General features: G+C 45.3%; 2 protein-coding genes across 3 annotated transcripts in view; one reads left to right on the plus strand and one right to left on the minus strand.

The window, feature by feature from the left end:
- Positions 1–1,783: 1,783 nt before the first annotated feature.
- Positions 1,784–25,375, plus strand: part of Tdrd9 (tudor domain containing 9) — a 109,087-nt gene continuing 85,495 nt past the window's right edge. The window contains exons 1-2 of the mRNA XM_036206111.1: positions 1,784–2,066; positions 20,455–20,561. Of these exons, the coding sequence (XP_036062004.1) occupies positions 1,840–2,066; positions 20,455–20,561 (334 nt within the window). The 5' untranslated portion in view covers positions 1,784–1,839. The remainder of the gene's footprint in view (positions 2,067–20,454; positions 20,562–25,375) is intronic.
- Rd3l (retinal degeneration 3 like) lies at positions 10,642–12,747 on the minus strand. 2 transcript variants are annotated; one of them, XM_036206114.1, is made up of 4 exons: positions 12,568–12,747; positions 12,277–12,420; positions 11,594–11,902; positions 10,642–11,286 (listed from the first exon to the last, which is right to left on the minus strand). In XM_036206114.1, exons 3-4 carry the CDS (start codon positions 11,893–11,895, stop codon positions 10,992–10,994), a joined length of 597 nt encoding a protein of 198 aa, XP_036062007.1. In that variant the 5' UTR covers positions 11,896–11,902; positions 12,277–12,420; positions 12,568–12,747; the 3' UTR covers positions 10,642–10,991. The 2 variants fall into 2 exon arrangements, with proteins under 2 accessions (XP_036062007.1, XP_036062005.1); XM_036206112.1 differs by having other exon boundaries at positions 12,277–12,423.

Below are 25,375 nucleotides of genomic sequence, written 5' to 3' on the forward strand. Positions count from 1 at the left end.
TTGTGAGCCACCATGTGGTTGCTGGGAATTGAACTCAGGACCTTTGGAAAAACAGCGAGTGCTCTTAACTGCTGAGCCATCTCACTAGCCCCTCAAATGGGCTTTTAATTGCCATTTTAAATTAATGTTTTACTTTGATTTGTTTCTGTAATAAAACGTGGGGAGGAAAGGGTTTATTTCAGATTACACTTAAAAGTCACAATCCATCACTAAGGGAAGACGCAGGCAGGGACTTCAAAGCAGAGGCAGGAACCATGGTAAAAGGCTGCTTAGTGGCTTATGTGCCATTCCACTTGCCTAGGAATGGTGCCATCCACAGTGGGCCAGGCCCTCACACATGCATCAAGACAATCTCTGACAGACGTGGCCACAGGCCAATCTGAGCTGGGCAGGCTCTCAATTAAGACTCCCTCAGAGAACTCCAGGCTGTGCCAAACTGACAGCGGAAGACCATTTGGATGCATGCATAAAAATAAAAACAAAACAACAAACAACTTTCTTGGTTGTAATCCCCCACAGATAGATATAAGCCATCAACAAAAGCTCTTTGGGTCTCAAGTCACTATTAGGAGTGTAAAGAGGGTCTTGGAAGCTGAATCAGGTTTAAGATGTAGTTCAAAATTTATTTTTATTTTTTATTTTTTGAGACAGGGTTTCTCTGTGTAACTAAGTCCTGGCTGTCCTGGAACTCGCTCGCTCTGTAGATCAGGCTGGCCTCGAACTCACAGAGATTCACCTGCCCCTGCCTCCCTGAGTGCTGGAATTAAAGGCATGCACTACCACTGCCCAGCCAAAAAGAATATTTTATTTCAATTTTTTTTGAGACAAACTTACTTCAGATTGGTAAATGCCCAGCAATTCTTCTGTCTCGATCTCCCAAGTTCTAGGATTACAGTTGTGAGCTAACAGGAAAAGCATCATAGCTATTTGAAGACGAAGCTTCAAACCAGACAACAGGCTTTTAATGTAATTTCAAGTCCAAAACACTGTAACACGTCTTCAAACGTTTGAACATGTTTACTGGCTATCCCAGCAGATTCAAAGCGCCTAATGCTGCGTTCTGAGGCTAAAAGGGGAGCCAACTTTAAGCAGTTTCTCCTGCTTTATGGAGAGTGCGGTTTAACAGATCCTTCATTGCTAAACGCTGTCAGCTGTTTGCATCCCTGTTTTCCCAGAACCTCAGGCTGCTCTGTGAATAAGCCAAATCTGCCCCAAAGGCCAAAGCCCAAGACCTACTCAGTCTTGGAATGAGATCTAATGATCTAGAGCCTGCAAGCCCTTTAAGAATTGCCTGTTTTCAAGTGGTCCCTGTTAGCTTTGATCTTTAGGTCATGTGAGACGGGAACACCACCTTGTTAGTGCCAATGAGACCCTCGTTCAGTGACCACTCAGGTGCCCCTGTAGCATTGAGCTACAACCTCTGAGGCACGTGGCCCAGCTCTTGTAGGGTTCTAGGTCAGGCTGGCAGCAGCAATGCTGTCAATATTATCAGCAGCCATCTGAACTGTGCAGATTCCAACATCAAAACCACTTGAAGCCGGCCTCAAACAAACAGTTGCCTGCCCAGGTCACCTGACTCCAGCTCTCCCAGCAGACCTTGCGGGGAGGCAGTGGCTGCGCACAGACCCATGTGCAGTGTTGGAGTGGGCACGAGGCTCCAGGTGTTCACGTGCAGGGCCTGGCCCCACCCTCTTGCGTGACACAGTCTGATTGGCTGGCCTCAGCAGGGGGGAGGGGCAGGGCTTCTGGAACGGTCGTTGTGGCGCTGGCGGGGAGCTTCTATTGAGGCTTTTGCCACCTTTGGAGCTGGGCAGTTGAGGCAGCTCCTGGGCACCGAGGATGTTGCGGAAGCTCACGGTCGACCAGATCAACGACTGGTTCACCATAGGCAAGACCGTGACCAATGTGGAGCTGCTGGGCTTGCCGCCTGCCTTCCCTGCCGAGGCAGCCCGGGAGGAGGTGCAGCGCCCCGATGCAGCCCCCGGAGAGGCCCCTGCGGTCCAGGCCCAGGATCCAGGTCCAGTTGTGGGCACAGCACCGGCCGGGCCAGCTTCAGCCTTCGGGAGGTAAGGGAGCCTGGGAGGGGCTCGGGAAGGCCTGCAAGCAGGTGAAGAGCCCTTAACAAACAGATGCCTTCCCAGGTTTTCCAGCAAGAAGCTGAGCCTCCCAAGAATTTGTTTATTTTAAAGGGTTTTCATTTATTTATTATGTATACAGTGTTCTGCCTGCATGAATGCCTGCAGGCCAGAAGAGGGCACCAGCTCTCATTATAGATGGTTGTGAGCCACCATGTGGTTGCTGGGAATTGAACTCAGGACCTCTGGAAAAGCAGCTAGTGCTCTTAACCTCTGAGCCACCTCTCCAGCCCTGTTTGTTTTTTTAATTTCTTCCCTATTTTGGCCTTTTGTTTTGAAACAGGGTCTTATGAAGCAGACCAGCCTGGCCTCAACTTACTATGCCTCCGTGGATAGCTTTGTATTAGTCATTCTCTGGCCTCTACCTCCCCAAGTCCTGAGATTACAGGTGTATGCCCCCAGCCGCAAGTTCATAGAGTGCTTTAAAATTTTTCATTGCAAGGGTTCATTGTGTGTGTGTGTGTGTGTGTGTGTGTGTGTGTGTGTGTATACACTTGTGCCTGGATACCTTGTTAGAGTAGGTCCTTCCACTGTGTTGGCTCCTGAGGATTGAATTTGGGTCATTGGGATTGCTGGCAAGTGCCTTTACCCAGCTGAGGCATCTAACTGACCCAGATGCTGCCTACCCTCTTCTCTAAAGGTTTATTTTTGAGGTGTGTAGGGGGAACCCTAGTGCTGGAGTTAGAGGCTGTTGTGAGCCACCTGGCCTGGGTGCTGGGAATGAAGCTCAGGGTCTCTGTAAAACCATTACACACTTTTAATCCCTGGTCCCTCTCTCTAGACTCCCCAGACACTGGTTTTGGAAGTTAGTTGTAGGTTTCCAGAAACTTGTGCAGAGTTACCAAAATGTCCCCTTCCCTTCTGCGTTTCCCATTGATATTTATGTGCATACTTCAGTGTGGTAAAGGATTCTTATTCAGACTCCTCAATTGACACTTGGGTCTTTGGTGGTGTTGCTCACACGGTGTGGATTTGGATACGTGATAGTGCACATCTGTCGCCATCTTGGTATCATTAGCAGTGAAAATCCACCTGTTTGACCGCTCCTTAACCTTTGACGCTAATCGTTCTTTTTGTTTCCATGTTTTCCTTCTCCAGAGTGCCTTGTGGCTGAAACCCCACAATCTTAGCCCCCTGAGACTAGCTGCTTTAATCCAGTGATATGCAGCTGACCTTCTGTAGCTCTGTGGGGTTTAGCGTAGATTGAGATCCACTGGCTGGAGGTAACATATGTATCCACTGACACGGGTCTTGGTTCTCCCCAGTTCTGGAGGTTAGGAATAAAGCTAGTGTAGGCATCTGTGTGCAGGTCTCTCAGAAACACACGTTTGCAGCGCATTTGTGCATTTCAGGAGGTAAATAGCAAGGAGTTTGAATGCTGGCTCCTTGTTCAGTTTTATTTTATTATTAATTTAAGCTTATGTGTCCTTGTCTTTTTGGTTATATGGAATATGTGTGCAGCTATCTGTAGAGGCCCGAGGAGGCGTCGGATCCCCAGGGCTGGGAGTGGCAAGCAGTGGGTGCTGGGAACTGAACTCTAGTTCTTTGGAAGAGCAGCAAGTGCTCTTAACCACTGGGTCATCTCCCCAGCCCCTTTGTTCAGTTTTATTAACCTTTCACTTCTCACTATCTTTGGGTTAAGCATCTGCCTTCAGTTCCATGTGGATGTGGCAGAAGGACACCCTCTGTTTAGAAGAGACCTGGATGTGGTGAGCAGAAACCAGCATGGTAGTGCTCTGGCCTGGTACCTCTCCGTGACTCCACCCTAAACCCAGCACTCTTTGCAGTTGTTGGGGAGTCTTTTGTTTTTAGTGAAAAAATATTTTGAGACAGTGTTTCACTATTTTGTCCAATTTGATCTTGAACTGAACATAAGTGATCCTCCTGCCTTACCCTCCTAGGCATTGAGATTACAGTCATGCACCACCACCTCGAATAGCTCTTTAATTTTTAAAAATTAATTTATTATTTTGTATATCTGGTATATAGATGTGTGTGCTGGCTTCGGCAGCATATGTACTAAAATTGGAACAACACACAAGAGATACAGGGTGTGTGTGAGCATGTGGGCAAGTTATGATCTGCATGTGGAGGTCGAAGGACAATTTCTAGGAACCACTTCTTGCCTTCTACCTTGCTAGGTCAGAGTTTCTCTCTCTCTCTTTTTAGTTTTCTGAGACAGAGTTTCTCTGTATGTGTAGCCTTGGCTGTCCTGGAACTCGCTCACAGAGATCCACCTGCCTCTGCCTCCTGAGTGCTGGGATCAAAGGCATGCATCCCACCCCCTCTTGATTCTGTTTATTCCATGTTAGCTGGCTGGACTGCCTCTCCCCTCCCCTAGGAGTGCGGGGCTACAGTGAGTGCTGTGGTTGTGGACGTTTCGTGTTGGTTCTAGGCCGGAACTCAGGTCGTCAGGCTTGTGGGGCAAAGTGCTCTTACCTGCTGAGCCATCTTGCTGGCATTCTTGTGTCATAGCCCTACTTGAGGTTCTGCACTTGCCTCAAGCTTCCCTGGAGAATGTAATGTGTGAATTCATTTGTTTTGATACTGGAACTAAATATTGACCTTGTCAGAAACTAAAAGTATAGATTCATTTGTCATTTAATGTCTAAGGAGCAGTTTTTAGACTCTCCAGGTCTTGATGGACTGAGACTTGTTAAATCAAAAGTGGATTTGCAGAGCAGTGAGCTGACATGACAGTAGGTAAGTGTGCCATTAAAGGACTGAGATTGGCTTTCACCATGCTACTCTGTCGATGGCCAGAATCATTTTACCTCGCCTGCCTGGTGAGCGACTGGCCATGCTTTTCCGAGTAATGCTATTTAATCCTTACGTCAACACTTTGACATTATTGGACTTTTATCAGTTAATCTGTGATGATTTTGTAAAGGAAAAACAATAGGTTTGGTTGGGAAAGTGACATGCCTAATTCCTGTGGCAAGTAGTCCTGATAGGCAGAGTTACTCCCCACAGGTGTGTGCTGCACCTATGAACATGCAGTGTTACATGGAATGATTTTTTTTTTTTTTTTTGTTTGTTTGTTTTTTGAGACAGGGTTTCTCTGTGTAGCTTTGCGCCTTTCCTGGATCTCACTTGGTAGACCAGGCTGGCCTTGAACTCACAAAGATCCACCTGCCTCTGCCTCCCGAGTGCTGGGATTAAAGGCGTGCGCCACCACTGCCCTGGCCAAAAGATTTATTATTTATTTATTTATCTATCATTTATTTATTATATATACAGCATACAGGCCAGAAGAGGGCACCAGATCTCATTACAGATGGTTGTGAGTCACCATGTGGTTGCTGGGAATTGAACTCAGGACCTCTGGAAGAACAGTCAGTGCTCTTAACCTCTGAGCCACTTCTCCAGCATGGAACGATTTTTTTTAAAGATATATTTTATGTGTGTGAGTGTTTTGCCTGCATGTATATGTTTGCACCATGTGAGTGCCTGGTATCTTAGGAGGCCAGAATAGGGTGTTGGATTTCCTGGAACTGGAGTTATAAATGGTTATAAGCCACTGTGTATGTGATGGGAATCAAACCTGGGTCCTCTGGAAGAGTAGCCAGTGCTCTTAGCCTCTGAGCCATCTCTCCAGTCCCGGAAGAAGGGATTTTGCTGGTATAATTAAGATGAGATATTTTACATTTATCTACTTACTGTGTGGTATGTATGCATGCACACACATGAATGTGTATATGTATGGGTGTGTGTGCCATAACGTGTGTGGAGGCCAGGGGATAACTTACAGGAATCAATTCTCTCCTTGCACTGTGTGGATTCTGGGAATTAAATTCAGACTGTCAAGGGTTGACAGCAAGCACCTTTAACCCTCTGAGCCATTTTGTTGGCCCCACACCCCCCCCCCACCCCCCCCCACCCCCCCCCCCCCCGCGCTTCAGGACCTTTAAAAAAAATTGGTGTACTTGAATAAAACAAGTTATCCTTAATGATGTCAGTGCCATTGGCAGAAGGCCTTTGGCTCTTCCCTGGATCTCAGCCTGCTTGCCTACCTGTAGTCATTGAACTTTTTCTCAGGACTGTGTGAGCTGATTCCTTAAAATAAATCTCTCGAATACATGACTACAGGTGTTCGTCTAAGAATTCCTGCGATATCGAGTAAGAAGTGTTTAGACCAGTGAGTGGAGGACAGCTGAGGATGACAGCTGCGTTTGGGTTGTTTGTTTGTTTGTTTTTGAGACGGGGTTTCTCTGTGTACCCCTGGCTGTCCTGGATCTCACTCTGTAGACCAGGCTGGCCTCGAACTCACAGAGATCCACCTGCCTCTGCCTCCCAAGTGCTGGGATTAAAGGTGTATGCCATCGATCGGTGCATTTGAGATTTTTAAAAATGATTTTATTTATTTAATTAATTTTATGTGCTTTAATGTTTTGCCTGTGTGAGAGTATCAGACCCCTGAATCTGGATTTACAGGCTTTTGTGAGCTACATGTGGGTGCTGGGAATTGACCCCAGGTCCTCTGGAAAAGAAGTCAGTGCTCTTAACTGCTAAGCCATCTCTCCAATCCTGGGATGGAATATATATATATAATTTTTTGAGGCAAATTCTTGCTCTAACTACATTGGCCTCAAATGTATGACAGTCCTTCCCAGTCTCCCAAGTGCTGGGATTAAAGGCCTGTGTCCTCAAGGCTGAGCGTGTGCTCTCTTTCTTTTAAGTCTGGGCATGAACCTAGTGTGCTGTGCATGGTAGTTAAGTCTGGGCATGAACCTAGTGTGCTGTGCATGCTAGTTAAGCACACAGTTGAGCTCCATCTCAGTCTTTGGATATGTTTTCGTGATAGAGACACCAACTTTATAGCAGAGTCAGTCAGAAACAGGATGTGACACAGGTGACACACAGGTTTCTGTCCGAGCAGCTGGAAGCTGTTGCCATTCAAAGGAAGCTTTTGAAAGACCTGGTATGTCGGGGGATACCACACAGATTTGATTAGAGCAGGTAAACTTAGACTTGCCTCAGGCGATAAATGTAGTGCATGTGGTTGAAAGAAGTCAGGATGGAGCTACACATTTCGGGGGTAAGATTCTAAAGCCAGGGTGTCAAGAATGCTCAGACTGTGGGACGGCAGGTAGGGATGTAGACAACTACGGCTTGAGCTCAGTGTGTGGAGTTGAGAGGTTGGTAAGGTGGGTTCAGCAAAGAGAGATTGGGGGTGGTGGAAGGGTCAAGGGAAGCCATGGCATGAAGCTGCCTGAGCAGAAGGAGCTCACTCAGTGCCCTGCTCATGCTGCCTCTCTTTGAACATTTTGGAATTTTTTTAAAAAGTTTATTTATTTATTTATTCCTTAGATATACAATTTCCTGTCTACATGTATTCCTGCAGGCCAGGAGAAGGTGCAAGATCTCATTACAGATGGTTGGGAGCCACCATGTGGTTGCTGGGAATTGAACCTAGGACCTCTGGAAGAGCAGCCAGTGCTGTTAACCTCTGAGCCATCTCTCCAGCCCCCTGGAATTGTTTCATGTGTTGTTTCCCACAGAACAACTTACTGATTGTGGAAATTATCACTGAATTCCTACTGTTTACTGCAGCCGCTGATATACAGTAGACACTCGGGTATTTGAATGAATGAAATGCCTATTGGATCCTGGTTATCAAGTGGCTACACTATGTCAGCTCTTTGTTCTGGACAGGAGAGTTGCTCCTGTGTGAAGAGCGGACACGACCCCTCCAAGGTCTGGTGGAAGGGAAGGTTTTTATTATAGATATGAGGGAGAGTACAGCTAGAGGCATCTGGGAGAGAAAGTAGTAGACTAAACATGGCCAGCAGATTAGACCAGGCCAGGAGAGGAGATGGGGGGAGTGAGAGAGGAAGACAAAAGAGAGAGAGCTGAAGTGGCAGGGCTCTGGAAATGAGAAGCTAGGGCAGGGGAAGCCCCTGACCTGGAGAAGTTTAGGTAGGTAGGGGTTGGGTGAGAAGAGCTGAAAAGGGTCACTGGTACTCTGCCGGAGTCTAGCATGTACTGTGCTGTGCTAATAGGCACTACAAATAGCACTTTGTCCCCTCTGACAGTGATGAGCAATGGCTCCTGTGGCAGAGGGGAATGGGTGCCAGAACTGGAAGTAGAGTTTCATCTGTCCCTAACAGCTTTCTGATTCACTCCTGCTTTGACTGACTCTTAATATATACCAATCAATGGCTGATTTGCCCAGAGGGTGTTTTGAGGACATGGAAGTGTGCAGTCCACTGAGAGTGACAGTGAGGCTTGTCCGGCAACTGCACCGCGTGTATTTCCAGAGCGCGAGAGCGGCTCATTGTTCACACACTACCGTCCTGGAAGAAAGCATGTCTCTTGCTTGATCTGACTTCTCATGATTTCTGTTAGAGCAGCTAGAAGAATGTCTGGCATGAGGCCAACGCTCAGTTACTATTTATAGAGTGAACAGGTTCTCACATCAACGCTTGCACCTCAGGCTGAGTGCACGAGTGACTTTCTGTGGGACTATTGCTGTTGGATACAATTTGAATTCTTAATTGTGGCCTACAGAGCATCACTCCACCCAGTGCTTGCCTGACTCTGTCTACCTGATCTACTGTCTGGTTTTCTGTGCTGACGGCTCCAGACCCACTGTTACCTGCAGCTTCTGCATTTGCTCATGGCTCTCTCTTTGCTCTTCCCCCCACCCCCCAGTGCGCTCCTGTTCAGATGTCTGCTCCTTAGAGAAGTTCCATGTTCCCCATAGCTAAAGAACTCTTCCTCTGCCTGCCTCCTTTCCCAGTTCCTCTCAGTTTCAGTATTTCCCTTTTCCAAGCACTTCTTGGACTCCCAAGCTCTTACTTGTGTGAACAACGAGCGGCCTTGTCCGGCGTCTCTGTACTCGTGTGTGTTGCTGGCTTTATGCTTTCCCCATCCCAGGGGAGCCCAGGTGATTGTGAGGGCCTGGCTGTATGACTGGGTGGGTAGGTAGTCCTGTCATCTGCTGACGTGGAGAAGGCTGATTGAAGAGGTCGAAGGGCTGTGCTGTGTGTGTCAGATGCCGTGTTAGTGATGGTGGGTATTTGGCTTGTTCCTCTTTTGAATTGGTGTGCACCTGGGTAGGTCAGAGGCTAGTCAGTTCCTCAGGGACCTTTGCTACTTTATTTGTGTGTGTGTGTGTGTGTGTGTGTGTGTGTGTGTGTGTGTGTGTGTTCATGTGCATGCTATGGTACACGTGTGGAGATCAGAGTACAACTCGCAGGGGGAGTTAGTTCTCTTGTTCTACCTTGTAGGTTCCAGGGATCAAACTCAGGTTGTCAGGCTTGGCAGCAAGTGCCTTTACCAGCTGAGCCTTCTCACTGGCCCTGTTTTTATATTTATTTTTTAAGACAGTTTCTTACTGGCTCAGGGATCCACCTGACTGTCTTTTTATATTTGCTTTTAGAGCGTATGCTACCATGCTCAGCTGTTTTATGTGGATTCTGGGTATCAGATTCAGGACCTCATGCTTATATGGTAGTGCTTTACCAACGGAACTATATTTTCTGAACCCCTCCCCCAGCTCCTTGAATTTTATCCCTTTAGGAAAGGAAGAAAACCTGCTGAGAGCCTGGGTTTGAGCGTGCTGATTTTATGCCTCCTTTAAGCGTCCAATAGGATGAGTCAGATAGGCAGCTGTTAATTGCATTTGGACTGTAGAAAGTAGCGTGGGGTTGGGGTAGAACAGGCTGGGTGTGATTCCAGCTCTGCTAGTTACCTTGAGCTTGGCAAGGCATTGAACTTGAGCTGTTCACTCCTTTGTCAAGTGGGAATTACATCTCAGATATTCAAGGTTTGGATGAAATGGGATGTTATGCACAGTACTCAACATGTAGAATTATTTTAGCATTGCTAAACAGATTGGTCTGGCTAGTAATGACAACTTTTAAAGTCTGTGTGTATTGTACTGCACAGCTGTTTTTCTGTGGATGAACTTACTTTCTCTATTCCCAAGCTAAAATTTTTAGCTATTGTGCCCATATAATTTTCAATAAAATGTACCTGAAGCACCCCAGGAGTCCTAAATACTTAATACACGCACACATGCACGCACATATGTGTGCACAGATTTAACCTTAATTCTGTCACCAAATTTAGGCATTGTAAACAGCGTGAGGTCTAAAACCCCTTATCTGTTAACCATGATTAGAAATCAGATTGTCAGCAGTCCCTAGGGGCTACTGTGAGGTTCTGTTGGATTTGAGTCAGGACTCAAAGAGGGCATGACATTTTCTTTGTCTCCTTCCTTTTGGATCTCTCCAGAACCTAAGCACCTCTCCTGGTCCTCCAGGCTTCTTGGTGCTCCTTTGTCAAGTGGCTGCTGACCTGCCTCATGCCTGACCTCCGTCCTCGCTCCAAAGTCCTACCTGTGACTGTAGTGAACTTTTCTCAGAAACAGGGAAAGCACTGCTATGCTTTTAAATGGAAGATTGTTTCCACGCTCATGGCCCCTTTCTCTTGTTTCTGTGGAGGGTGACTTGATGTAATGGATGTTGACTTCATTTCAGTATCGCATTATAAAGAGAAGTTCAAATTAATCATTTATTCTACACATGGAGTCTCTTAGAATAAAAGTCAAGGTTTGTTAAGTTTCACAAAAAAATATGTCAGGCTTCATATTAAATTTCTTTAGTTTTGTGACATGTTTGAGGTATAAGAAAATATTTAAACATTTAGGTGACATTTTAGTTAAAAGCATACTAACCAACGAAAATATTGACTATTTAGAATTACTAAAAAGCAATGCTGCTAAAATAGGTTGGCAACACAGGAATTTTAACTTCTGATCTTTAACTTTAACAAAGAAACCTAGGGTCACATGACTATTTGTTCTGGTTGGTGCTCACAGCTCTGGCTCTAAGGTGACCATGGTGCTCCTTAACTTGATGGGTAATAGTATGGCAGGTTCCATACTCTGTGTGAGCATGATGGAAACCTGTTCTTGGCATTTCTGTCTACATAACTTGAAATGGTGGGTATTTCATCTTTGTCTGGTCTCTCAGAGCTTTCACCTGGGAGCGCAGGGGCCGGGGAACAGGTGATGTCAGAGTCCCACAGGCCAGCGTGCTGACCCCCTCTGTCAGGACTGCTGAGGGAGTCTTTCAGAACTTGCTTGAAGATGTAGACTATTTCCCAGGGAAGTACATCATTTTCTGCCAAAAGTTCTCGAAATCTAAGGGGAATGCAGGGATGAATATTTAGAAAATTTATCTTGTATTCTACCTCCGAAATGCAGCTTACATAATATAACTGTGTACTAGGCACTTACTTTGAGTAATCAGAAAAGCTTTATAATTAAAGCTTCCAGTAAAGAAATTTTGATTGTAATTAAATTTTTACCAGGAAGCTGTCCAGAGGTATATAGGTTTTTGCAGATAGGTAGTTGGTACATACGATTAAAGAGCTTGTGAAACGGGGCGGTTTCTAGTCTGAAGGAGGGGGAGCAGCTCACAGGAGAAGACAAGGACATAATGTGTTACCTGCTGAGGACAGTTGCCGTTTGACAAGGCTGCACTTGAGAGCACAGTACTTCCAGTTGTCTCTGTTCAGTGGCTGGGATGGTCGCATGCGGGGGCTGGCAGTTCCTCAGCCAGTTGTAATCCACGCCTGTTCTTTTCACTCTCTGTTCATTCTCGATCTCTTGTGTTAACCTCTCACGCTCCTGCAGATGCCATTTTAACTCCCGAAGCAGAGTTCTCGTCACCCTGTCGTCGGAGCCGGCACGCTGTGTCTGCTTGGGGGAATCCGTTTGGGGCCATTTCATCCAGCTGAAGAGTGGCATTCTTAGGCTGTGGAGATAGTAAATGTTTACTTGCATAAAATTTTAATGGTTTTTTTGAGTGAATGTTTTTTATTTAATATTTCCAGAAAAATTTATGAATCTTTCACTGCTAGACATGCAGGTCAAAATAAGATTAGAACAGGATTAAAGTCGTTCAATTTCTAACTAGGTCAGTGCTAAAACCCAAGCTTTGAAAATACTTAGATTTTAACTAAGCAGAAATTAAATAAAACCAAAGATGATAGTACAAACTGAACAGTTTCTGAAAATAACACTTGCTGTTAGAAGCTCTTAGGAGGCTTTTGAATATCAGTGTCTTGGAAAGTGCTGTCTACAAACACACTTTTGACTTACTCTTTGTACAGAAAGCATAAAGCTTACCTGATGAGTAGTAGGTGTATTGTGGGAATGTTGCCAGAGAATTTGCTTGAATTGGAGTTGAAACTGTGCTTCACTCAGGCGGGTCTCATTCTCTTGGAGGTGTCCTCCGGTGAAGGAACATGTCTCCTCATTTACCCACTGGAACTGCTTGAAACAAAGAACTTTCTATGTTAGGAATGAAGTTCTGTTGTCTTCATTTAGAGAGAATGTTTACTAATTCCCCTTGTAACTAAGCTAAAAGAAATATATATATATATATATTTCATCTTCACAAATTAGATAATTGTCTACCTTTTGAGTGTAGCCTTTTTTCTTTGCAAAAGATGCCGGCAGCTATGGATGCTGGTCCCAAATGCATGCTGCAGTGTCTCTGAAAACGGAATGAAGAGCAGGCGTGTGAAGCACTACAGATGCTCCCCCAGCTGAGGCGAAGATTGTCGCATGATGTGCTGCTTTGCTGTGCATAGCTGTGGGTCACAGTTCCATGCTGTATTTTTATGCCTGTAGAGGTCTAAAAATAACCACACTGCTTTCATTCTTCAGCTTAACTTTCAGGCCATTTGGAAGCCAGGTCACTGTCCCTTCCAATGAAAGCAGGAAAAATAGATCCGACTTGACTATATGCAAGGTACATACTGTGTGAAGCTTATTGTAACTGAGTGAAGTGGACAGACCAGTCATGTGGGATGCTTAGCAAATGTTACATTCTACATTCATTTATTGCTTATAAAATAGCAAATCTGTGTAATGAAGTTGAGATGCTAGAGGACACTAAAGCTCCTGGGTAGATAAATGTAGTGTATAATTGATAATCTCTGTGTTCATGGTAGTAAGACAGTGATGTGTTATCAGCGAAAGTAGGGATATGAAGACACAAAGTTCAGAGTAGAATTATACAGGGTAGGATGTGGCTTAGTGGGTAGAGTGCTTGGCTGGCATGTGTGAGCCCTGAGTGCCATCCCTAGCACCACATAAAATCAGGTAGTAGTAGTACATGCCAGTAATCTCAGCTGGGGATATGGAGGAGGAAGGATAAGAACTTGAAGCTACCCATGGCTGTATAGAGTTGAAGTCTCAGCTGCAGATGAAACATTGGCAGCCACTGCTTAGGTGAACATTGGTGGGCTGTGGGCTCTGTTGCACATTTTTCTGTTTAGGTACTTGTCTTGTGAAACAGTGGCTGAGTATGAAAGATCTTTAATTCTTAGCTTTCTGTTAAGTGATGACATTGTAGCTTTTCCTTCTGTAATCTTTATTTCTTCTGTTGCTTTTCTTCCCAATGAACCAAGAATATAGACATTGTTCACATCAGACCTGTGTGCCATGTGTGATCAAGAGTGACATGTGTGGTCATGCTGCAGTTCCTGTTGGTCTGGAAAAGGCCAGATGTCAGGATTCATTATCTTCAGTGAGAGGCTTTCACATTCTCTAGCTGCACTAGCAGGTGAGGGAAAGGGGTGAAGTTTACGTGACAGATGTCCTTCCAAATGAAAAACTAACTGTCCCAAACCACGCCACTTTTGCCTTTGAAACTTCGTCATTATTTAAAAATTTCCTTCCTCTGAAGTGGTAGCAAAACTACATCATATATTGGAAAAGGAGAACAACCTGAGTCCCACTTGGGGCCTCTTCAGTCTACGACACTGCCCAGCTTTCCCCGCTGACCCACTCAGTGTCCAGCACACCTGTCCTACACTGCAGTCTCCATCTGCCCCTCAGTTTTGTTTTTTTGAGACAGGGTCTCACTATGCAGCCCTGGCTGTCCTGGAACTCACTGTGTAGACCAGGCTGGTGTCAAACTCACAGAGATCCACCTGCCTCTGCTTCCTGAGTGCTGGGATTAAAGGCGCATGCCACCACACTGCCCCATCCTCCCTCCAGATTTAGATACACTGACTTCTCAAATGCTTATTCTTTCTCTCTTATTTGTATTTGTACTTATTTTATTTATTTATTTTTTTTTGGAGCTGAGGATCAAACCCAGGGCCTTGCGCTTGCTAGGCAAGCGTTCTACCACTGAGCTAAATCCTCAACCCCTTATTTTAATTTTTAACTGCTGTCCATATGGAGTGTTTTAGCTCCACTCCTTTTTTTTCCAACCTTTTTTTTTTTTTTTTTGGTCTACTCTTCTTTGAACTTGTTCTAGATTCCCCTTCTCGGGTTTTAATGCTTTCTGATGAAATTCCACCCTGTCTCCCATATTTGCTGGTGTTCAGTTGCTCAGTAGATATTTACTGATGTCTCTTGTGGTCTGGAGGGTTAGAGCCTGGGGATGACTCAGTTCATTAGATGGTTCTAGTTCCTGCTTTCCTGGGGCTGCCCTTCTAAGGAAGAGATGAATGTGTGTGAGTAAGATAGGTTGTCTGTGTTACTTAACATTCTTGCAGTGATCCCTTCAGCATAGATGGGAAGGACTTTCTGGTTGGGATAATTTTTTGTTTGTTTGTTTGTTTTTCGAGACAGGGTTTCTTTGTAGCTTTGGAGCCTGTCCTGGACTAGCTCTGTAGCCCAGGCTGGTCTTGAACTCACAGAGATCCATCCACCTGCCTCTGCCTCCCCAGTGCTGGGATTACAGGCATGCACCACCACCGCCTGGCGATAATTTTTTTTTCAAGACAGGGTTTCTCTGTGTAGCTTTGGTGCCTGTCCTGGATCTTGCTCTGTAGCCCAGGCTGGCCTGGAACTACAGAGATCCACCTGCCTCTGCCTCCTGAGTGCTGGGACTAAAGGCGTGCACTACCACCGCCTGGCGGGATAATTTTTTAAATTTTATTTTATTTATTAACATTTATTTTTACTTTGTGTGCGTTAGTGTCTCTTCTGCCTGTGTGAGGGGGTCAGATCCCGTGGAACTAGAGCTACAGACAGTTATAAACTGCCATGTGGGTGCTGGGAATTGAACCTGGGTCCTCTGGAAGAGCAGCCAGTGCTCTTAACCACCAAGCCGTCTCTCTACCCGGGGGGATAATTCTTTTGAATAGGGATTTATTTGTTGATTCTTGAAACAGGGTCTCATAGGAAAGCCTAGGCTAGCCTCAGACTCCCCCTCCTTCTGCCTGTTAAGTGGATCGCTGGCATAAGCACAGCACCAGTGCTCTTTGAGCAGAGACTGAAATGATCCCAGAGGACGGACTCCTGGGGCCAGCTCTCTTCTCTCCTTCAGACATTGCTCATGTCTGACCCTCACGGAACTTTACTTACCTCCTCAGTTCACATTGAGTACTCTTTCCTTTGAACTTACTTGTACAAAACGTATTTTCTAGTATTTAGTTTGTGCTATACTTATATTACTTTAATTTTCTCCTTTCTCGTGAAATTGTTAAGATTGAGCAGAGACCAAATACCACTCTCTGTAATATCTTTCCTACTACCATGTAGTTAGAGAACATATTTGTAGGCAAGATAAGACAATTCCCTTTTAAAAATGATTTTTTTCTGTTTATCGGGGTAAAAACAGATTAGCATGAGAGTTTATCAGCTATGTTGTAAGTTCATAAATGGGTCACTTCTTGTACATCAGAACCTTATTAAGCTGTTTTGTATGGAAGACATGAAACAATTGGGTCATTTTCTGTTTATGGCTGTCGTGTTGGCTTGGTGTTTTTCATTTTTACTTTAGCCCTTGTACTGGAATGAGTCTGGTTGGAGATGGTAGAAGTCACGTGGAAGCCTTGGCTCAGTGGGGCTGTGTCTTGGCATTATCACCAGTCTGCTTGCTGGTGCTTTTGTCTCAGCGCCATCCTCATGTGCTCTGGCCACGTCACAGGGTGCCTCCATCTCCCACAATGCACGCTGCTCAGTGTGACCACAGTGCTCACACTGCAGTTGACTGTGGTACCCATGCCTGTAACTCAGCTGCTCTGGCCTTGGGGACGGTGACCTGGGAAGTGGTCTGCGGGCTCTTCCTGTACTTCCTCCCCTTAACTTTGTCAAATAGGTGTCAGATGGTGTCGTTTTTCTCTCTCTGACCAAAACCCATCTTGCTCAGGTCAGCAGTTTCTTCCTGTCTCTCCTCAGTCCCAGCTCCTCCTACCCGAAGCCCAGGTACACTTGGGGACCTCAGGACCATTTTTGGACTGCTTCCCTCAAATGCCTAACATGGTTATTCCACCTTCTTCAGACCTTCCCCCAAATGTCACCCATGACCTTGGCTAACAGCGTAATTCTCTTTGCCCCTCTCTTCTGACACTGTTTCCCCCATGCTCTTATCTAGTGTCTACTTCACTCATTAAACAAGAAAGGTTAAAAATCTTATATGTGTGTATTTGAGTGCATGGTATGTGGACCATGCTTTGTGCCTGTGAGTCTAGATCTCCTTGAACTGGAGTTACAGTCAGTTGTGACCCACCACATGGGGGCTGGGAACTGAACCCAGGTCCTCTCAAGAGTAGCAAGAACTCTTAACCACTGACCCATCTTCCATCATCTGTTTCACTCATTTTAACTCTTCCCTTACCTACACTGCAGATTCCATGAGGGCAGTCTGTGGTGGAGACTGCTCCATCCTGGTTGTCCAGAAGATGCCAGGTGTGGTGCTGGACCTCTGTTATTTGTGAGTGAATTGGTGAGCAGAGCATCAGTAACAGAAGAATGCTGGTAGCTTTCAAGCAAAAGTGGACAAATGCAGCCCCCTTCCATTAGTGTTTCTGAGAGGTGAGCATTGAGATGATGTCTATGAAGCTGTCTTCTCTGTGATGATGGGGCCAGGAATCCCATGACATACTGCTTCACATTAGGGAAACAGGTGTGATATAATTCACAGTATGAAAGCTTGAGAGCCTGAGGTGGTAGCGTTGATGGTGTGAATACTTGAGCCCAAATAATATAGAACCTGGTGCCTCAAATATCCGAGGTCAGGAAAAAATGATGTCCCAGGTCAGCAAATGAGAGAGACCTTGATCTCCCTTGTCACTCTTCATTTGGGTAGACTTTCCATGGGACATGCCTTTCTGCCCATACCCGGAAGTGTGGGACTTCTTTACTCAGTCTGTTAGCTCAAATGCTATCTTCTGTACCCTTGCACAAATACCCTTGTGCAAGACAGCTGGAGATATGTGTTCTCTTTGGCCATCTTATATTATGATGGCTTGGAAAAATTTTACCGTGGCATAAGTATATACAACTCAGAATTTGCTGTTTTAGTCGTACACTTCATTAGTACGAGTTAGTTACAGTATTGTGTCCCCATTGACTCTGTTGCTCAATTTTTTTTGGTCATCTTTAATAGAAAGTCTGTAACCATTAAGCAGTGACTCATTCTTGCCCCAGTCTCGGGGAACGTCTACCCTTTCTGTTTCAGTGAAATTGCCTGTCTAGATATTTCACATGAATGGAGTCATGGAAGATTGACTCTGTTGTGTTTGGCTATTTCCGTTAGGATAATGTCTTCAAACTTCATGTTGTGGTATATATCAGTACTTCATTTCTTTTTAGGGCTAAATCATGTTACACTATTTGTAAGACATTGTTCACTCACCTTTCGATCGTCACGGGTTACTTTAATTTGCTGAGAGTTGTGACATGAAAATGGAGCATCTAGGAGGAATTTCAGAACCAGAGGATTGCTCACTCAGAAGAAAGCTGTGTGACCTACCATTTCTATGAAAGGATATGCTCTAAATTCCTCATGGCAGCCTTTTGAGAAACTTAGATATGAGAGGGAAAGATCTGGATAAGGCAGTGTAGTCTGGGATTTCTCAATTCACCAACAGCCTCTCCACTGTTAACTGCTAGAAAGGAAGTTCTAAGAGAATCCAGCTGCTCTGTCCAGTCTCCAGTGCAGTGTTCCCCCAAAGAGAAGGAATACAGAACCTGCCTGTAGAGATGATGGTCTCCCAACCTAGCTGCTCTGCAAAGGGCAGCGTTGTGTTGCAAGGACAGCTTGATCTGAGGAACAGGAGGCCCGCTGCCTGAACAGCTGAGGCTTTTTACATACCTCAACGTATCCCCGGTTCTCTGAGATAAACTGACTGAAGCATTTGACTTTGGGGTTTGGGTGATGGGTAAGTATGATGTCACAGTACGGCTTCATTGGGTAGTAACGACACATATTGGCCAATTTCTCTGTTCCAGGGAATCCCAGCTTCGCATAATAAGCTTCTGGGGTGATGTGTGCATCCTGGGTGTCCTTCCCAGGGTTCTCTTGTACTGTTAGGGCCTCTGCACCGAAGCCCACAGACTTCTCTGGAGAAGTGAAAATGCCAGCGACATCTGCTCAGTGTCAGCAACAGAGAGCCATCCCTTGGTCCTTCCCCACAGGCAGTGCTGAGGGCAGTGACCATCAGAGCTTTTACTGGCTTCCATGAGATGAGAATGTTTTCAAAGTAAGCCACCAATAGATGAGGTTCATGGGAGTACCAGAGGACCAGAAATACTCCTCCAGCTTACCCATCCTGTTGAAGTCCTTGCCTCTACTCAGCTGCTGAGCATTCTCCAGGTGCTTGGTGACATGTGTTACTGGCTTTCCCTGACACACTTCCTTGTCTTGCCACAAAAGTTCCAAAGGCCCCTGTAAGGCCTCTTCCTAGGATGTGGTATCATTCAGGCCACCTTAGTACCAAGGTTCTGAGCACTAGGGCATTGTCCAGTCGCAAGTCTGGCCATTGTTCTCAGTGCAAAGTGTTTGTTCTTCAGAATGGTCCTGGTCCCAGAGCCACCTTGAGCCCCAGCTGTGCATAGGCTTACACTCCCTTCCTAGGTTCCCCAGAAAATGCATGCCAGTTCCTCTGCTCAAAATCTTTCAATGACTTCTCTCTTTCAGGAAAAAAAAAAAAAATCCTTGCTATTACTCTATACCCTACTCTGATTTTGATCTTTCTTTTGAGGCAGGGTTTAACTATGTATCCCTGGCTAGCCTGTGTAGACCAGGCTGGCCTTGAATTTGCCCAGATGGAGATATTTTACAGGTTTTAATTATGAATATTATGAAGTTACCCTCTTATCCTGGAATTCTTATTTTACTTTATTTTTGGATTTCAAAAATCACTTTTATTATTATATACATGTGTGTGGGTATGTGCACATGAATGCTCATGCCTGAGGAGGACAGAGACTTCAGATACACCTGAGTTGGAGTTAGAGGCCATTGTGAGCTGCCCAGTGTGGATGCTGGCCACTGTACTGGGTTCCTTGTCTGTGAGAACTGTGTGTACTCTTAACCACTGACCATCTCTTCAGCCTTGGGATCTTCTTTTGAGACAGTGTCTTACTGTTGTTCAGGTGGGTATGGAGCTCACACGTGGCTCGGCCTGGCTTGGACTGGCAGCAGTTCTCCTGCCTTAGCTTCCTGAGTGCTGAGTTTATAGAATTCCCCAGAATTCTTTGCTTTGTATCCCTAGATACAGTGTATGTTTGTTTACTGGATGGCATTTTCACAAGAGCAAGGACTTAGCTTGGCTTGCTGTGCTGGCTCCACCATCTAAGACAATGCATTCCATGCGGCAGGCGCTTCATAAATGTTTATGCATTGAGTGGGTTCTTCCATGCATGCTTGCACATGTGACTTTGTTTAGATGTGCAGATGCATGGTTCTGGGGAAGATGGTGAGGCTGTGGGAATGTGCTTTAGGTCTGGGTGCAGCTACAGACTGTCCTGTGTCAGCATGGGCGGTCCGATCACACACCTCCTCCTCAGCATTCTCCGATGACTTGCATTTTGTCAGCTCAGTTGATGAAAAACAATCTATTCGTGTTGCCTTTTAATTTAAATTTGTATGTGTATGTGTGTTCTGCTGGTATGTATGTCTGTGCACCACTTTCATGCCTTTGCCTGTGGACGCCATAGGACCATCAGATCCTCTGGACCTGGAGTTACAGATGGTTGTGAGCCACCATGTGGGTGGATGCTGGGAACTGAACCCAGCTCCTTTGGAAGAGCAGCCAGGTCTCTTATCCACTGTGCCATCTCTCCAGCACCACACTTCTCCTGATTTCATGCCTGTATTTGTAACTGAGTTTGAATATTAGAATTGTTTGTGACAACTTGCATTTTCCCCTTGACTTCCATAAAGTAACTGTTTAGGAACTCCTCTGGCATAGAAGTTTTGGTGACTTTTTTTTATTTTTATTTTTTAGAGCTGAGGATTGAACCCAGGGCCTGTGCTTGCTAGGCAAGTGCTCTACCACTGAGCTAAACCCCCAACCCCTTGGTGACTTTTTTTTTTAAAACTGTTCTTTGCAGGTCACTCAGCCAGAGGAGCTCAGAAATGGAATATATTAACAAATACAGACAGCTTGAAGCACAAGAACTTGATATGTATGGCCAGGATCAACCAACCAGTGGGCCAGGTCCGCAAGTATCCTTAAATATCTTATATATGGTGCATGCATTGTTTAGCATTAAAAGATCATCTTCCTCAAGTTTAAGAAATACAGTATTTTGGCTGGGTGGTGGTGGTGCATGCCTTTAATCCCCGCACTCGGGAGGCAGAGGCAGGCGGATCTCTGAGAGTTCGAGGCCAGCCTGGTCTACAAAGCGAGTTCCAGGACAGGCTCCAAAGCTACATGGAGAAATCCTGTCTCAAAAAACAGCAACAACAAAACAAACAAACAAACAAAAAAAAACCTTATATGGCTTCTAAGTTTTGCGGGGGATGAATACATGGTAGGTTATAAAGTGTTAATTCTTTTCTATTTTAGATATAGAACCTAAATAACCTGTTCTTTGGAAGATTAAATAAATGTCCCTTACCTGACTATTAATTAAGAATATTTAAAATATTTCTTTAGTTGGGTGTGGTGGTGCTCACCTTTAATCTCAGCACTTGCAAGACTGAGGCAGGAGGATCTCTTTTGACTTTGAAGGCAGCCTGGTCTACAACTCAAGTTCCAGGTCATCCAGGGTTACACAGTGAGACTCCCATCTCTAAAAGTAAACCAAAACAACTTAGGAAGGACTTGGGAGATGGTTCAGTTGGTAAAGTGTCTGCTGCATAAGTGTGAAGGCCTGAGTTTGGATCTCAAGCACCCATGTAAAAGTGTCAAGTGGTGGTGTGCACTTGTGACCCCACTGCTGGGAGAGCAGGGATGGGCAGGGCCCTGCAGCCCGCTGCCCAGCAGGTGGGTGAGCTCTGCTCTGCGTGAGAGGCTCTGTCTCAAAAGCTAAGGTGGGGGTGACGATGGAGACACCTGGCAAGGCTCTCTGGCCTCCATATGCATGTGAACATCTGAACATGTGCACTTGTGGTCACATGTGAGCACTCGCAAGAGCAGGTGGTTGTAAATATAACACACACACACACACACACACACACACACACACACACACACGAAGACTGGAGTTTTTAATAGTAGACATTAAAACAAAATTCTAAAGAGTAGGAAATATGAAATAAAAAGGCTATTTTTGTTTTGTTTTGGAGACAAGGTCTAAGTATGTTGCCCTGGCTGGCCTGAAATTCACTGTGTAAGTCAGACTGGCCTCAGATTTGCAGGTCCACCTGCCACTGCCTCCTCTGTGAGTGTGCACTAAAGTTGTGCTGGTGCATGCCTGCTAAAAGATTGTTCTTAAACTCTGTGCAGGTGCACTGGTGAGAGCCTGGGCTCAGTTGCTCCAGCTGCTCACTTTTGCTGCTCTAATTATTATAATATAGTGCTGTGCCCTGCTCATGTGAGAGCCTCCTGAAAGCTTTGCCTTGTGCCCACCTAGCCAAGAAGCTCCGTCTCCTGCTCCTGTCCTCGTGCTCCTACTGAAGGATATAACTGAGTTATGGGAACAGTTCCCTCTTCAGTTTTAGCCTTTGTAATAATTAGGACATCCATGCCCAGCAGTACTGTATTAACCCCTAATACAGATTGGTATGTTCTGTTACTTCTGGAAAATTTGGAGACATTACTTAGACTCATTCTTTCAGTTGGTTTTGTGTTTTAACTTTCGTTTTGGCCACTGTGATATGTACTGTATTTCTTATTCACCTGAGGCAGAAACAGCCTTTAGCGCTTTGCTTTTCCTCCTGTTCCTCCTTCAGTGGCCTGGCCGCTGCTTCAGTGCCCTGGAGAGCCTTCCAGACGCACCGCCTCGCTCTGCCGCTGGCTGGCTGCGGCTCTGGTTGCATTTCTGTTTCTGTGCCGATGACCCTGAGAAGAAGCAGCAGGGTAGGAAAGGGCTCCAGTCCTTGCTTGAGGCTGTAATGGTAGATTAACTCTCCCAGAAAGAACTGGCTCCATGCACTCAGACTGAGGAGGAACTCTGCTGAGCCCCCAGCTCTAGCCTCTAGCTCTTGTTCAAGGAGTTTAAGGCATAACTAAAAATCTTGTACGGCTTCCGTGTATTTTAGGTCCACTACATTGCAGTTTTACATCGATTTCATTTACAGGGGTCCTGGAGTTCCCACACATGGTCCATTGAGCAGCTAGGCAGGTGGTAGATAAACAGAAACTCAGGTTTTGGTTCGCTCTCAAGCAATTAAGTGGCTTCTTCCACGCAGAGAACTAGTTTCCGTTCTCTTTGAAAGCGACTGGAGCTGCCCCTCTGAGCAGTGCTCACTTCAAGTGATAGGGTAGGGGCTTCATGAGCAGACATTCCGATGAACAAATCCCAGAGAATACATCTTAGTAAACGTTCGTTCTAATTAGGTTAGAGTACACCTCCGCTTCCTAGAACTCGTACAGTTCTGAGGAGTGCTGGTTAGTATGCCACCGGTTTGAAAGTTAGCTGTGAGGCAGTGCCCTTCAGCACTTTCTTCTAAGCAAGTGTTTTCTAAGCAAGCTTACTGGTAATCTTATCTATATACTTATCTGTAGTAACACTTACCTATAATCCTAGTGTTAAAGTTCATTATTTCCTTTTATTCTTCAAGGGAGGCCAAGGCAGGAACCCAGAGCCAGTTCTACCACATCCGGTGTGGAGAGCAGTGACAGGGAATGCACCCAGCTGCCTGCCTGTCCTGCTTCTGCTCAGCTAGCTTGCTTCACTTGGGCAGTTCAGGGCTGCCCACATGGGTCTTCCCACCTCAGTCAACAATCAAGACAACCCTTCACAGACATGCCCATAGCCAGCCTCATCTAATAGTCCGCTGGTTGAGTCTCCCTCCTCAGGCGATTCTGGGTTGTAGCCGGTTGAAATTTAGAACTTCCTGTCACAAATGTGATCATTCCTGTGTTCATTAGAGGGGTTGTGATGCCATGGAAACCTCACAAGTCAGGTCTGTTAACACTTTCTCTTGCTTGAGAGGAGAGGATGGTGGGGCTCACAACCTTCATGAAGTCCTCACAGCACTGTAGCTTGGCAGTGCCCTTCCTACCTTGGGAAAGCAGATGCTTCTTTGTGGCTCCACATGAAGTCACCTGACACTTGGCTTCTGAACAGAGTGTAAAGAAGCAAACATTGAGGGGGTGGAGAATCCATAGGAGGGACTCCTAATGTGGCTGTTTGCTTCCTGGCATTCGATGTGTGCCTTCTTGCTGTGGTGGATGCATGGCCTCTGCCATGAGTGATACAGCTCGCAGCTGAGGCGTGAGCTGCGAAGTCAGGGTGGGATGTCTGCCAGGGAAATCATGGTGTGACTGTCTTCTGAGTGGTATGGGATGGCATGCCTCCTGTCACAGTGACCATTGGGTGGCCCTGGCTATGGAGGGTAAGGCGTGCACTCAAGGCTGAGGTCCCTTATTTAGAGGGACTTGCTTACTTAAGGGAGGAATTCCAATGGGAATGTGACACTCGGGAAGTATCTTTCATAATGGCCTCTGATTTGGCAAGTGAATTGGATAAAATAGGAAGGAGTCAACCTCGGTATTCATCTAATGGAGTGGCAAAACTTACGGCTTCTGGGATGAAGGTGAAGAGAAATGGGAGTCTCTGTTAGTGTTTAGAAAATATTTTAGGGTGGTATTTCAAGAATGAAAGGGAGGGAGCCGTGTGGATCTGCAGAGACTATCTAGGAGGAACTCCTTTGGCCCAGGCGGGAGGGACCCTGTGTGCGAATGTCTACATGATAACACAGCCATTGTAGTTCATGTCTGTTTACAATGAAATCACGAAATCTCACTGATACTTGTGTTTCTAGTTCATGACCACAGGTTTTAAACACAAATGCTGTGTTATGTCCAGCTATGTCATAATATAATACTTTCATAAAATACCATTGGGTTTTGTGTGGGATTAATCTTATTTCACTTGTAAGTATTCAAAACCTTGTTCCTATGTAGAAATTCAAGGATACACATTGAGTTCCATATATTACATTATCTTCCTATTTAAAAGTAAATAACCTCTTAAAGATAGAAATTGTATAGGTAGGTGGGTCTTTCATAACAAGGTGGGCCTGGCTTCATGGTCTTTGCTTTTACATGGCAGTGTTCAGTTGTTCTGGATGATATCTTTGGGCAGTCAACAAAAGCCACAATGATCTCTTGTTATTAATGTGCAAGTATTTAAAAAACATTTTATTATTTGATAGTGTGTGTGTCTGTTGTGTGAGTATATACACATGAGTACCAGTGTCCATGGAGACCAGCAGTGTCAGATCCTCCTGGAGCTAGAGTTACAGGTGGTTGGGAGACACCCAATATGGATACTGGAAACTGAATTGGGGTCCTCTGCAAGAGTGGTGTGTCCTCTTAACCACTGAGCTGTCTTTCTAGCTCCTAGTGTGGGGAATTTTTTTAAATAAAAAAATTGTATTTACTTAGAAGCATTCAGAATGTTAACAAAAGAGCTGCAGTTTTTATTTTTTGTAATTACAGATTGGTATTCAGTTAGGAGAACAACAGTTATCTTCATATAAACTGCAGCAGAGACAACTGAAGATGGAAAACCCAACAGAAAACCTCCTGTCCCCATATATAACTAATTTGTGCTGGCACCAACAAGACCCTGCTTTAGATTTCCAGGCCAGTTTACAACCCCAGACTGGACCAGGCAAGGCTGGTGGCTATTGAAAATACAGCCAGGCCAGGGCTATCTGAAGACACATTCGGTAGTATGTTAACTATGCAAAAAAGACACTACACTTTAAAAACAAATCTTACACAGCCTTTTTTTCTTTAAAAGGAGTGAGTTGTGTACAGGGAGCTTAAATGCTTTATAGACAAGAAAAAAACTTCGCTAAAACCAACTTATTCATCATCATCATCATCTTCATCTTCATCTTCTTCCTTTTCTT

This window comes from Onychomys torridus, chromosome 14, assembly GCF_903995425.1.
Source record: "Onychomys torridus chromosome 14, mOncTor1.1, whole genome shotgun sequence".
NCBI classification, from domain to species: Eukaryota; Metazoa; Chordata; class Mammalia; order Rodentia; family Cricetidae; genus Onychomys; species Onychomys torridus.

Coding starts and splice junctions, on each gene's coding strand:
- Rd3l (XM_036206114.1), bottom strand. CDS start 11,895: ATGCCACTCTTCAGCTGGATGAAATGGCCCCAAACGGATTCCCCCAAG. Junction 11,287..11,593: donor ACGGCAACTGTCCTCAGCAG/GTAACACATTAT, acceptor CATTCCCCTTAG/ATTTCGAGAACTTTTGGCAG.